General features: G+C 45.1%; 1 protein-coding gene across 4 annotated transcripts in view; it reads left to right on the forward strand.

Moving 5' to 3' along the window:
- The first annotated feature begins 41 nt into the window (after positions 1–41).
- The window catches only part of MIS18BP1 (MIS18 binding protein 1), a 47569-nt gene continuing 35123 nt past the window's right edge, over positions 42–12487 (forward strand). For 2 of the 4 annotated variants that reach the window (XM_087952467.1, XM_087952470.1), the window contains exons 1-2: positions 97–300; positions 4352–4932. In XM_087952467.1, the coding sequence (XP_087808593.1) occupies positions 4362–4932 (571 nt within the window). In that variant the 5' untranslated portion in view covers positions 97–300; positions 4352–4361. Of the gene's footprint in view, positions 367–4351; positions 4933–12487 lie in introns of all 4 variants that reach the window. The other 2 variants (XM_087952469.1, XM_087952468.1) reach the window with 2 other exon arrangements.

Genomic DNA, 12487 nt, shown 5'->3' on the forward strand with positions numbered 1-12487 from the left:
GCCTTCCGCGCTCGTCGGCCAATCAGCGGCAGGGAGAGCGGCGCGCAAGGAATTCGAACCGCTTGGCGGTTGATTTCCGCGCTTCTGCGGACGGACGGCCGAACGGACGGAGGGAGGGACGGGCGGAGGGAGAGAAGGTAGGGGGGAGAAATGGCTACCCGGTGAGGGAGGGGCCTTTGTGAGTGGGAGAAGATTTTGCTTGCATTCCAACGAAAGCCCTTTTTTCTCCCCCCCCCCCCCCCCCGAGCTCCGGATGACAACGCTACTATTTCCCTTAGGGTGTTGACGGGAAATCCTCCGGTGGGTTCTTTTTAAAAATTGTTATTTCAGCCTATTTTTGAATTCCTCCGTTTGGGGCTGGTTAAGGTAAGGAGTCGAAACATTGGTGGGAAAGTCGGTCCCATATTCCAGAGCTGCAGTAGTCACAGGACTGGCCCTTTGGTCATCTCGGAGCAGTTCCTCCAGTCCGTGGAAGACTGGTGCACCCAGGTGGAGGAACAGCTGCTCCAGAATGACCAAAGAGCCAGTCTTGTGACTACTGCAGCTCTGGAATATGGGACTGACTTTCCCACCAACGTCAGCAAGCCACTGTCAGTCAAAATTCATCATAGTGGTCTGCGGGATTTAAAATTATGAGTTTGGTGGTGCCTGAGGTTCGAAAGGCCAGACAAGGAATAATGGATGGAAACTGAACAAGGAGAGATTCAACCTGGAAATAAGGAGAAATTTTCTGACAGAACAATCAACCAATGGAACAGCTTGCCTTCGGAAGTTGTGGGAGCTTCATTACTGGAAGCTTTCAAGAAGAGCCTGGACTACCATCTGTCAGAAATGGTGTAGGGTCTCCTCCTTGGGTGGGGGGTTGGACTAGATGACCTATAAGGTCTCTCCCAACTCTTATTCTGTTCTGATGCTAAGTGGGATCCTTTCTATGACTGCCTTGGTCCACCTGTCATCAGTTCTTTTTGCTATGTAACCAGCCCATTTCCATTCTTTTACTCTTTTGATGGCATTGTATATTTTTGTTTGTTCTGTAATCCATGTGCGGGTCTTTCTGTCTTGTCTTGTGATGCTGAGCCTGTATCTTTCCATGACTCTTTGTGCCACTTGTAGCTTTTGTAATTGATTGTGAGGTTAGTGTCCATAGTTTCACCAGCATATGTTAAGAACAGTTAGCACACCCTGATCGAAAACTTTTCAGGCATAAGAGGAAGTTGCTCTTGAAAATTATGCTTTTAGGGGCAGGAATATTGTAATCCATCAGTTTCTCTAGAGCGCATTTATTTTGGGAAGGTAGTTACAAAGTACTGTACTTGCAACTTGATGTCTGATGCAAATGTTTAAGTTTGGAGTTTTGTGTCATAATGCGTTTATCTTCTTGTTCCTGCTCAATTTCTGGTCACCAGTGTCTTTGCCAGTTCCAGCCATAGACGGGTAGTCCTTGACTTACAATTGAGCCCAAGATTTCTGTTGAAAGATATTTTATGATCTGTCCTGCCAAGTTGTTAAGTGAATTGCCACTGATAAGTTAGTAATATGATTGTTAAGTGAATCTGGCTTCCCCACTGACTTCCCTTGTCAATAGGTTGCAAAAGGTGATCTCATGACCTTGGGACACAGCAACAGTCATAAGTATGAGTCAGTTTCTAAGCCTTTGCTTTTTGATCACATGATCAGATGTCATAATTGTGAAAAACGGTCATGAGTCACTTTTTTTCAGTGTGGTTGTAACTTTGAATGGTCACTAAATGAACTGTTGTAAGTTGAGGACTACCTGTATATGATATGGCTCTACTCATTTAGTGGGCTAACCTTATGAAAAAGTTTTATATGTGATCCTAAAAAGGAACAAACATGATGCTGTTCTTGCTCTGTGGAAGAACTGCAGCCTTGGTACAGTCCTCTTGTATAAGGAGGTATTTTAGTCTAGAGTAGACAAATATCAGAAGGAAAATGGTAGTGCTCAGAAAAGCCTATGCCTTTTAATACAATTTCTTACTTTGAAAAAGTACTTTGAGACTCCTGATTTTTGATGTAATTTTGAGTGACTTTGAAATAAATATTAACATCACTTGGGTTTACTAAAGTATCCATTGCCTAATGGATTGTTTATGCTCGTAAAGTACAAATATCTGTTGATTTTCTTGAATGTTGCAGATAAAATTAATATTCTTTATATCATGGGTATCCAACTTTTTGGCTTGCCTGGCCTGCATTTGCGTGAAGAGGAAGTTTTTGGGACTGCATATAAAATATACACTGCTCAAAAAAATAGAGGGAACACTTAAACAACACAGTGTAACTCCAAGTCAGTCACACTTCTGTGAAATCATACTGTCCACTTAGGTAGCAACACTGGTTGACAATCAATTTCACATGCTATTGTGCAAATGGAATAGACAACAGGTGGAAAGCAGAGGCAGTTAGCAAGATATCCCCAATAAAGCAGTGGTTCTGCAGGTGGTGACCACAGACCACTTCTCAGTTCCTATGCTTTCTGGCTGATGGTTTGGTCACTTTTGAATGCTGGCAGTGCTTTCACTCTAGTGGTAGCATGAGACGGAGTCTACAACCCACACAAGTGGTTCAGGTAGTGCAGCTCATCCAGGATGGCACATCGATGCGAGCTGTGGCAAGGTTTGCTGTGTCTGTCAGCGTAGTGTCCAGAGCATGGATGCCCTACCAGTAGACAGGCCAGTACAGCAGGAGATGAGGAGGCCGTAGGAGGGCAACAACCCAGCATCAGGACCGCTACCTCCGCCTTTGTGCAAGGAGGGACAGGAGGAGCACTGCCAGAGCCCTGCAAAATGACCTCCAGAGGGCCACAAATGTGCATGTGGTTACTCAAACGGTCAGAAACAGAAACATGAGGGTGGTATGAGGGCCTGACGTCCACAGAGGGGTTGTGCTTACAGCCCAACACCGTGCAGGACGTTTGGCATTTGCCAGAGAACACCAAGATTGGCAAATTCCCCACTGGCACCCTGTGCTCTTTACAGATGAAAGCAGGTTCACACTGAGCACATGTGACAGATGTGACAGGGTCTGGAGATGCCATGGAGAACATTCTGCTGCCTGCAACATCCTCCAGCATGACCGGTTCGGCAGTGGGTCAGTAATGGTGTGGGGTGGCATTTCTTTAGGGGGCCGCACAGCCCTCTGTGCTCGCCAGAGGTAGCCTGACTGCCATTAGGTACCGAGATGAGATCCTCAGACCCCTTGTGAGACCATATGCTGGTGCGGTTGGCCCTGGGTTCCTCCTAATGCATAACAATGCTAGACCTCATGTGGCTGGAGTGTGTCAGCAGTTCCTGCAAGACGAAGGCATTGCTACTATGGACAGGCCCACCCTTTCCCCAGACCTGAATCCAATTGAGCACATCTGGGACATCATGTCTCGCTCCATCCACCAGCGCCACGTTGCACCACAGACTGTCCAGGAGTTGGGGGATGCTTTAGTCCAGGTGTGGGAGGAGATCCCTCAGGAGACCATCCGCCACCTCATCAGGAGCATACCCAGGCGTTGTAGGGAGGTCATACAGGCACGTGGAGGCCACACACACTATTGAGCCTCATTTTGACTTGTTTGAAGGACATTACATCAAAGTTGGATCAGTCTGTAGTGTTTTTTTCCACTTTAATTTTGAGTGTAACTCCAAATCCAGACCTCCATGAGTTGCTAAATTTGATTTCCATTGATAATTTTTGTGTGAGTTTGTTGTCAGTACATTCAACTATGTAATGAACAAAGTATTTAATAATATTTCATTCATTCAGATCTAAGATGTCTTATTTTTGTGTTCCTTTTATTTTTTAGAGCAGTGTATAATTGATGTATATAAAAGTTTACAATCTTGTGGAGCCACACGCAGTATATAGGCCTCAGGTTGGACATGCCAATGTTACATCATACATTATGTATTCAACCTTTCTATGGATTGATTGCTGAATCTCTTATATCATTCTGGTGCAATTTCCATGATACAACAGCCTTATATTATCAGATAGAAAATGTCCTTTAATGTTTTATAACTAAATTTTCAAAATTCCACTAGGGATTTAAATTTTATATAGTGTTACATATAGTGTCATTCTACGGTATTATATCTCATTTATAATTTAAGTATTAAATAATTTAGGGAATTTAGATGCATTTAGCATGCGGTATTACAGAGTTTGTGTTTCTTTGTAACACATTTTTAAGTAAAAATGTAAAGGAATACAGTTCACATTTGCAGATATCAAACATTTTTTAATTTAAAAAAGCATTTACAATAAAGAGATTTTGTTTTTGCAGCTGCTGTACTTTTTGAAAATTGAAGAATTTTAACATCTTTTTTTCTTTTAACAGGAAAGAAAAAATGTCATTGAAAGCAGTTTCTTTACATAATATCCCTAGTGGTACACCTTTAAAGGATTTTGTAAAATTCCAGATGAATTGTACTTTGGATTCAGCTAAAATTCCTCCTTCAGTGGTTCGTACTTGCCAAAATGTTTGCTCAGACCAAAAAACTAAAGGAATAAATGTTTTCCAGTCCACTGTATTATCTGGCAATATGCACACACAAGATTTCTTTGATATCAGTGAAATAAAACCATCATCTGAAGGAATCCTGGGAATGATTTCTTCATGTCAGAAAACTAACTATATGACAAGGAGTGCTGTTCAAAAACGTAAAGCTTGTAGGCCATTATCTGTTGAATCTCCAGCAAAAATCTTCTCAAGAATGAAACAAAGAGCAGCTCTTGTCAAAGAAAAAAACAAGCCTCCAGAAGCTATGTTGTTGGACCCAAAGTATACCACAGATTATATTCCTTCTCCTGAAAGGCAGCCTGCCTTTCTACAAAGACCAGAAAAAATACCTATTGTTGAAGGTAAACAAAAGACAAAGCTGGATGAGAATTTTCTTGAAGAATCCAATGTAAAAACAGGTTGGTTATGTAATTTCTTCTAGTATCATACTTAGATGTTTGAGATACAATTACAAAAATAACTCTTGGGCTTCTAGCCAGCAGTGATAGAAATTGGACAACCTGCTCTCTGCCTCATTAATTTAGACGCACCTTCAGTATTGATTGAATTCATATGCCACTCATCTTGCTGTTTGGGGTGGCTCTGGGTGACTAACAACGTAGTAAAAAATAGAAATATAAAAGCCATTATAAACATAAAAACAAATTTAAATTATAAAAGGTTACATAAAGAGTAAAAGATAATGAGTTTAGAGGTGAGCAAATGTGGTGCCTTTGTTGTCCCCAATTTGGATCTGAGCCTGGTGCCGAAGCCAGTGATGGATGCCAGACACGAGGTGCAGATTTTCTGATTGCTTTTTATTGGAGTACTCCAAGGAAAAGGGCTCCTGGCCAAAATGCCAAGAACAAAGAATTAAGTAAACTTTATCCATTTTCACTAAAGGAGAGGGCGGGACAAAGCGAGATGATAAGAAATATCCAATAAAACATTTTAGTAATAATTCTACAGTTTGTTCTATTGGTCTCTAGCTATCCCTGTTCCTAAACCTTGGCTAATGAATGCCTCAGGAGTTATTTAATACACATTTTATTTGCTGCAGGCCATTTCTATTCCTAACTTTTAGCTTTAGTCTGCAAGTTGCCTAACTCTCCTTACTTTTATCAGCTTTCTAACTACCCAGAATTGTTACAGGCTTTACACATGATGCACATTTCCTGTGGATAAGCATTCTTTGTTCTTGCCAGACAGACTCCACAATTACAGTCTTCCTAATTTACTTTCAAGTGTGTGCCATGACCCGGCTTTATTTTATCAGACAGCCCATCACCTTCTCTGGTTTCTGCATCAGGCAGAGCAAGATGTTAATGTTCTTCCTAAAAGTTAGAAGGGGTTGATTTCACCTCTGGTGGAAAGGTGTTTCAAAGGGTGTGGGCCATGGCAGAAAAGGCTCCTCTAGACTTCTAACTAGCTGGAATTCTTTACTGATGGGATCTGTGATCTTTGCAAGAACAAGTGGTTGGGTCAATCCTATTGGAGTAAGTTGGTTCCTCGGATACCTTGGACCCATTCCATAAAGGGCTTTAAAGGAGATGACCAATACCAATATTTTGAATAAGCTGTTGTTGAAAGGCTGGAAAATGCCTTTCTTCTGAGGATTCGGTTTTCCAGCTGGGGGAACTCCAATGCAAGGATTCAGACAAACTGCTTGGAAGCTGGGTTTATTTTTCAGGAAGGCGAGAGATAGCAAGAAGTCTGCGTTCCTGGAGCTAGCTCTCTTTGTATAATAAAAACCCTGATTTTTATACCTTTTTTCTCCTTTTGTGTGTGTGTGCTTGTGTTTGTATTTCTTAATGTTTTAAATCCTGTCAGGGGTTGTCTTCATTTCCGCTGGAGGGTAAACTCCGTGGGGTGCAGAAGGCAAACTTTGCAGGGTAGTTTGATTGGATTATCAGTTTCCTAATGTTTTCTTATATTTGTTTTGTGGCAATCTCCTGTCTGCTATGGAATTTATTTCGTGTCTTTTGTCTTTTTGTTTAGCTGATTTGGCATGTCTTGTGTTTGTAAGGATTTTCTTTTCTTGTTTCCTTAGTTTTCTTAATTACTTGGCTTTTGTCTTGGGGGCTTCTTTCAATACCTTTTATTAAATCTCTTTTCCTATGCAAGTTTGTTTTATGGCTGGCCTGATGTTCCCTTTAGGCTTTTCCTGCTTGGGTGTCACCACTGTCCTCATGAAGTTCCCTTTCCACAATCCTTCATATATATATATATATATTTTTAAGAGTGTGGTCTCTGATTGAATGTCTGGGTATACTTGGTATTGTGATCAATCTGGATCATTATCATGGCTGCCTGTCTCCCCTTTAATTTTCTCTTCTGAGAGGGAATACAGGCCTTTAGGCAGCTAAGGCAGGGCGGTATGCATCGACAGAGGCAACACATGAGGGCTCCAAAGACACAAATGGTGACTGTGGTTGTTATAAGGATTTTGAGCCAATAGAAATCTGGCATCCATGAGAAGAGCCATGAAAAAGTCCAGGAATGATTGCTCCTGACCAATATTCTGAGATAGCTCTTTCAGGTGGTGGATGTTCTTCCCTACGAGTTCTGAGGTTTCGTTCAGATTGAAGCAACACATCCCTTTGAATGTTTCGCAGCCATAGTTATGCTTCAAGAGAAGGAAGTCTATTGCTGCCCTATTCTCCAAGGTGGCTTCTCTGACCTCCCTCAGTTCTCTGTTAAGGGCATCCAGGGCATGGGAGGTCGAATTCAAGCTTTTTTTGCCAGGGTACATGCTAGTCTATTCAAATTGTTAGAATTTCTCACTGCCAATCCAGGTACCCCTACCAGGGATATTGCCAATGAGATGTATTCTGTTTTTTGTGGGAAGGGAGACTTTGGAATCACAGTCTGAGTCTAGGGTTTGGAAGGCTCTCCTGTGTCGTCTCTGTAAGGATGGCATAAGCATGGTTAACCTTCCCAAGGTGCAGGGACCATTTGAGGCATTTGCAGGAAGGTATGAGTAGGCTTTTAAGCCACAAAGGAAAAACCATCCTGGTGGGAACTTCAGGTAACTATATGAAAATGATATGGTCTCTGTATAGTTGCATTTTAGTTCTGTGTTACTAAGACTGGGGCATTCTGTGACCCTAGGTGAGCTGCACCCAGTCACATTATGATTTCCCTCCTGCTAAGCAAAAGTTAGTGGTGTTGAATATTTCTCTTGCTAAACATTCCCATATGTTTCCTTTCTCTGGGATAAGCTTTGGTTCCAGGAACGCAGTTGTTTGTGTTACAAATGTTACAATTGTTACAGATAATAATACATAGTATATATTGCATTTCATGTTCCCCATTGCTAGATTCCTTTTCTTCCCTTCCTCCCCCCCTCTTTTTTTTTTTTTTTTTTTTAGCAATGTAAGAAAAATGTAAAAGGTCAAGTATCAAAAAATTATGAGTAAGGTATGGTTAAAGTCCTTTTTGTTAAAAAAAAATACGATGAAAAAAAGTTTAAAAAGGAAAAAATGGAGAAGGTGAGAGAAAAAATAATAATTAAAAAAAAATAGTCTATAACTCAGCACCTGGGAGTCCAGTTTTGTGTAATGCAATGTTTGCACTTGGTTCCTCACAGTGGTGTGGTTCAACAGTGTTGGAGAATGCTGCAAGCGTCCATTGATCTGTGTCCCAATCTTTCTTGAGTTTGATGGGTGGGATTGATTGTGGTGGAGTTTGGCTATGGTCTATGACTGCTGGCTTTGCATGTGTCCAATGTAGCCAAGAGTCTTGTTCTGCAACCTTTATGGTGGTGTGTATAGTCAGTAAAACTTGGTAGGGTCCTTTCCACTTGGGTTGTAGAGGGGAGGTTCTGGTGAAGAGCTTGATCCACACCCAATCTCCTGGCTCATATGGATGCAGGGCTTCTTCCAGGGGTAAGGTCTGTGTCAGCGCACTCTGGGTCCAGAGGGTCTGTAGTCTCTTTTGCAGGGCTGTAAGATAAGAAGAGAGAACCCTATCCCCCCTATCTAAGCAAAGGGAATGAGGATCTAGGCTTTGTAGGGTATGCGGGGGGTGACCAAAAAGGATCTCAAAGGGGGAAATACCTATATCTTGTCTTGGTCTGGTTCTGATATAAAAGAGGGCAATTGGGAGCACTTGTGGCCAGGAGAGGTGTGTCTCCTTTAAGTAGTCCCACTTCTGATGCATCCCAGCCCCATAAGGAGGGTGGCAGGCTTTTAAAAATCTTCATGAAGCCCTGTGTTGCTGGTTATCAGCCTGATTGTCTTGTGTGTGCCTTTTCCTGGGATTTCCAATTGCAGCCCCTGTTTGCCTCGTGTTATGGTAGCTCCCATTTTACATAGGAGATCCCTTCCTAGTAGAGACAGTGGGGACTGGGGGCAAATAGTAAATGCATGGTCTACTGTGAAAGGTCCTAGTTCTACTGGTACGTTGTGGGTAAGTTTTACAGGGATTATTTCTCCCCCTCCCACTCCCATTATGCTATCCTGAGCCCCTTCAGCCACTGAAGCTTTATATGGTGGTTCAGTAATTAATGAGGAGGTGGCTCCAGTATCAACTAGGCAATTGTATTTCTTTCCTCCTATAAGAATGGTGACAATGGGTTCCCCTTCTGGGCCATTTTCTAGGGGGATAGCCAGCCCATTAAAGGTAGCCATGAATTCAGTGCTTTCATTGTCATGCTCTAGTCAAGAGAGGGGTAAATCATGTTCTCCTGGGAGCCGTTCGGATCATCCAGAGAGTGGGAGGTGCTTCAGTCTGCGTCGTTGTAGGCTGAGCTTAATTACTGAGGATTGCTCCGCCCTTCACCACGTGGCTGCCTTGCAATCCCCAGTTTACGCTCAGCCTTCGTCAGATTAGGCTCTGTATCTCCCACTCTTTGGCCGATTCAAGTTCCTTTTTAACAGCTATAGAAAAGAAAAAATTTTCCCTTCAGGTTTGCCTTGCGTTTCGGGTTCTCCTTAGCCTCTGCGCAATTGGGGTGGCTATAGCAGGGGAGCGCGTTCTTCGCCCCAGGGGGATAGGGAGCGGGCGGCTTGCGCTCCGGCGCCAATCCTCCCCCTTCCATTCGGCTCCTTTCCTGCCGCTTTTGCGTCGCTATTGTGGCGGCTCCACTCGTCAGCGCTGATAAGCGCAGCTGGTGATCCCCCCACCGCGACGCCGATCGCCCCAAAAGGGGCGAAAAATTGTCTCGCTGCCTCTCTCGGCCTCCAGGTTTGCCGGAGAGCTTAGTCTTGCCCTGAGCGGCCCGTTTTTAAAGGGATCGTGGGCGGCCGCCATTTTGGCGCCGCCACGTTTTCGGCGCTTTGTAACAGGCCTCTGCGACTGCGAAGAAACTAGTCTTCTAATCATAGGCCTCCCAGCCTGTGAGAACTTACTGCATTCTTAGACATTGGCAAATTGTTGGCTTTCCGCAGCAGCTCAGGGCAGGGAATTGCAGCCTATCCCTCCCGGTGGTTGCCTGGGAGCTCCAGCTGCCAGAGGCCTCACTTCAGCCTCAGGCGTTCATTTGGACAATTGGAGAATTTAACACCGTATCTGGGGTCACTCCCTCCTGGGAGCGCTGAACAGGCCCCGTTTATTTCTTGTCAAAAAGTATTATTATTAAAAATAATAATAATAATAATAATAATAATAATAATAATAATAATAATAATAATAATAATAATAATAATAATGATGATGATAATGATGATAATGATACATAACTATATACATATACATATATATGTTTTCTGAGGTATATATATATTTTCATATATATTATTGGTACTGGCAATAACGCATTACCAACACTGATTGGATTTCATATACAGTGCTTATTCGCATGTATATATATTTATATTAATAATTATAACAATAATAATATTGTAGAACTTACATATCTAAATTCCAAAAGGGGCGCGGGCCAGCTGAAAGGACACCCGGCCTTTGTTGTAGGCCGAAACCTTGGCGAGCCAACCGCCTTAAATTGGAGCTAGAGTCCTTTCTTCTATAATGGCAGATGACAATTCCACTAGAGGCTCTTCTTTGAAGGCCAGATCTAAGTCCTACCACCTGCGCAGACAGGCTAAGGAAGCCTCTAAGGAAACTTCCAAGGCTTCTCAGAGAGAGGCCCTAAGGCGTCATAGGGCACTGGAGAAAGAATCTGACAGGCGATCTAGAAAGGCACAACCAGTGCCCCCAGCCCTCCCACCCTCCATTCCTTCTACCTCCAGACACCCCCCTCCCCCAGATTGTTCTTCCCCTCTCCAGGCGCAGCTTATCCCTGGGACGCCAGGTCCCGAATCAACAGCCAGACGGCCGAGAAGTACTTTCACGCCCACGGCTGCTGGTCTGCGCCAGGAGGAGGCCGCCACTGTCGAGATTTCTGCGCTCATGCAGGCATGGATGGAACGGGCTATCCGCCAGGGGATAGCAGAGGGCATTCAACAGATGTACAGGTCCGGTCCCCCTCGATGGCGCCCGAACACGACTCGCCATCAGTCAGGTCCTCGCCTAGATTGGACCCTACCCATGGTCAGGTACCTTTATGGGGGACAGCCCCCTCCCAGAAGGGGAAATGGAGGAGGCTATAGAGGACCTGGATAGGTTCGGGGAGGAGGAGGATCTTGATGGGGGTCTACACAAGGGGAATCCCTATCGGAGATAGGCCCGATAGAAGGAGACATGTCCGAGGACAAGGGCCTCACTCCCGATCAACCCACCTTCTGGGTTTGTTCAAGCCACACATGCTTAATCACTACTCTTTAAGGCCAAGAACATTCTGGCCTGTCGGTTCAGTCCTCTCCGGCTCTCCCTCCCGGCAGAGGGACAAGAGGACGCCATTTTAGGCAGCCCGTGGTGGAGGCGAAGGTTATTCCGCCCCACCCATATTCCACGACCTAGTTTAAGACCAATTGGACTCTACAAGAGCTTCCCCTGCCCATCCAGCCAGGACAAGAGGTTCTTTAACCTCGAGCTGAGCTTTTGCAACTTGCTTAACACTCCCGAGGTAGACAAGCCCTTCGTTGGTTCAGTATCCTCGTCCTCTTCCAGTGACCCCCTGGAAGCCCGAAACCCGAGGACAAAAGGTCCAAACTGGCCTTACGTGGGACTCATCAGGCCGACACCTGGGCCATTAGATCGGCCATGGCCGCTTCCCTTTCACCAGGTCCTCGATCCGGTGGCTCCGCCAAGTGAAACAGCATGTTCCCCCTCTAACACAAGGGCACATCAGAAAATCGCAAAGTTGGCGGCCGCAGCAGAATTCTCGGCCGACGCCACCTACCACGCGGTGAAGTCCTCCGCCCGAGCGATATCCTCTCACGTTACAGCTCGCCGCCTGCTCTGGCTCAAGCACTGGCAGGCGGACATAAAAACAAGGTTAAGCTGGCCACTGTCCCCATTAAGAGGGACAGACTCTTTGTGCCGCCCTGGAGCCATTGCTATCCGAACCCGAAGTAAGAAAAAATTTCTTCCCCCTTTCGGAGGTCAGAGTCAAGAGCCCCCAGCCCTTTCGGAGAGGTCCCTCCCGACCCTTCTACCAGTCATCTTTCCGGCCCAGGTATCCGAGACTCCCCTCCTTCCGGCCACTCCAGCCCCAGGATCGAGCCGATCCAGGTGACAGGAACAGGAGGGGCGGCAGCTACAGATGTCCCTTCAGGGGCTCCGGAGGGTAGCCCTTCCGGCGCACCAGATAGACCTCGTCCCTCCCTTCCCATCGGCGGACGCCTCAAGCATTTTGCTGACCGATGGGATTCCTCCACTTCCGATGCCGGGGTCCGGGACTCCATCAGACTTGGTCTCGCGCTTGAATTCCAGCGCACCCCCTGACTTCCTTATGGCATCCCCCTTCAAGGGACCCCACTAAACGCAACTTAATGGATTCAGCCATTCAGCATCTCTTTAGCATACAGGCCATACATCCCGTCCCACCATCCCAGCGGGGCAGGGTTTCACTCTCACCTCTTCGTGGTCCCCAAATCCTCAGGGGATGGAGGGCTATTCTAGACCTGAAAC

The sequence above is a fragment of the Notechis scutatus genome, chromosome 1, assembly GCF_049901735.1.
Source record: "Notechis scutatus isolate UNSWTSFEM ecotype Mainland chromosome 1, rNotScu1.2, whole genome shotgun sequence".
In the NCBI taxonomy this organism is placed as follows: domain Eukaryota; kingdom Metazoa; phylum Chordata; class Lepidosauria; order Squamata; family Elapidae; genus Notechis; species Notechis scutatus.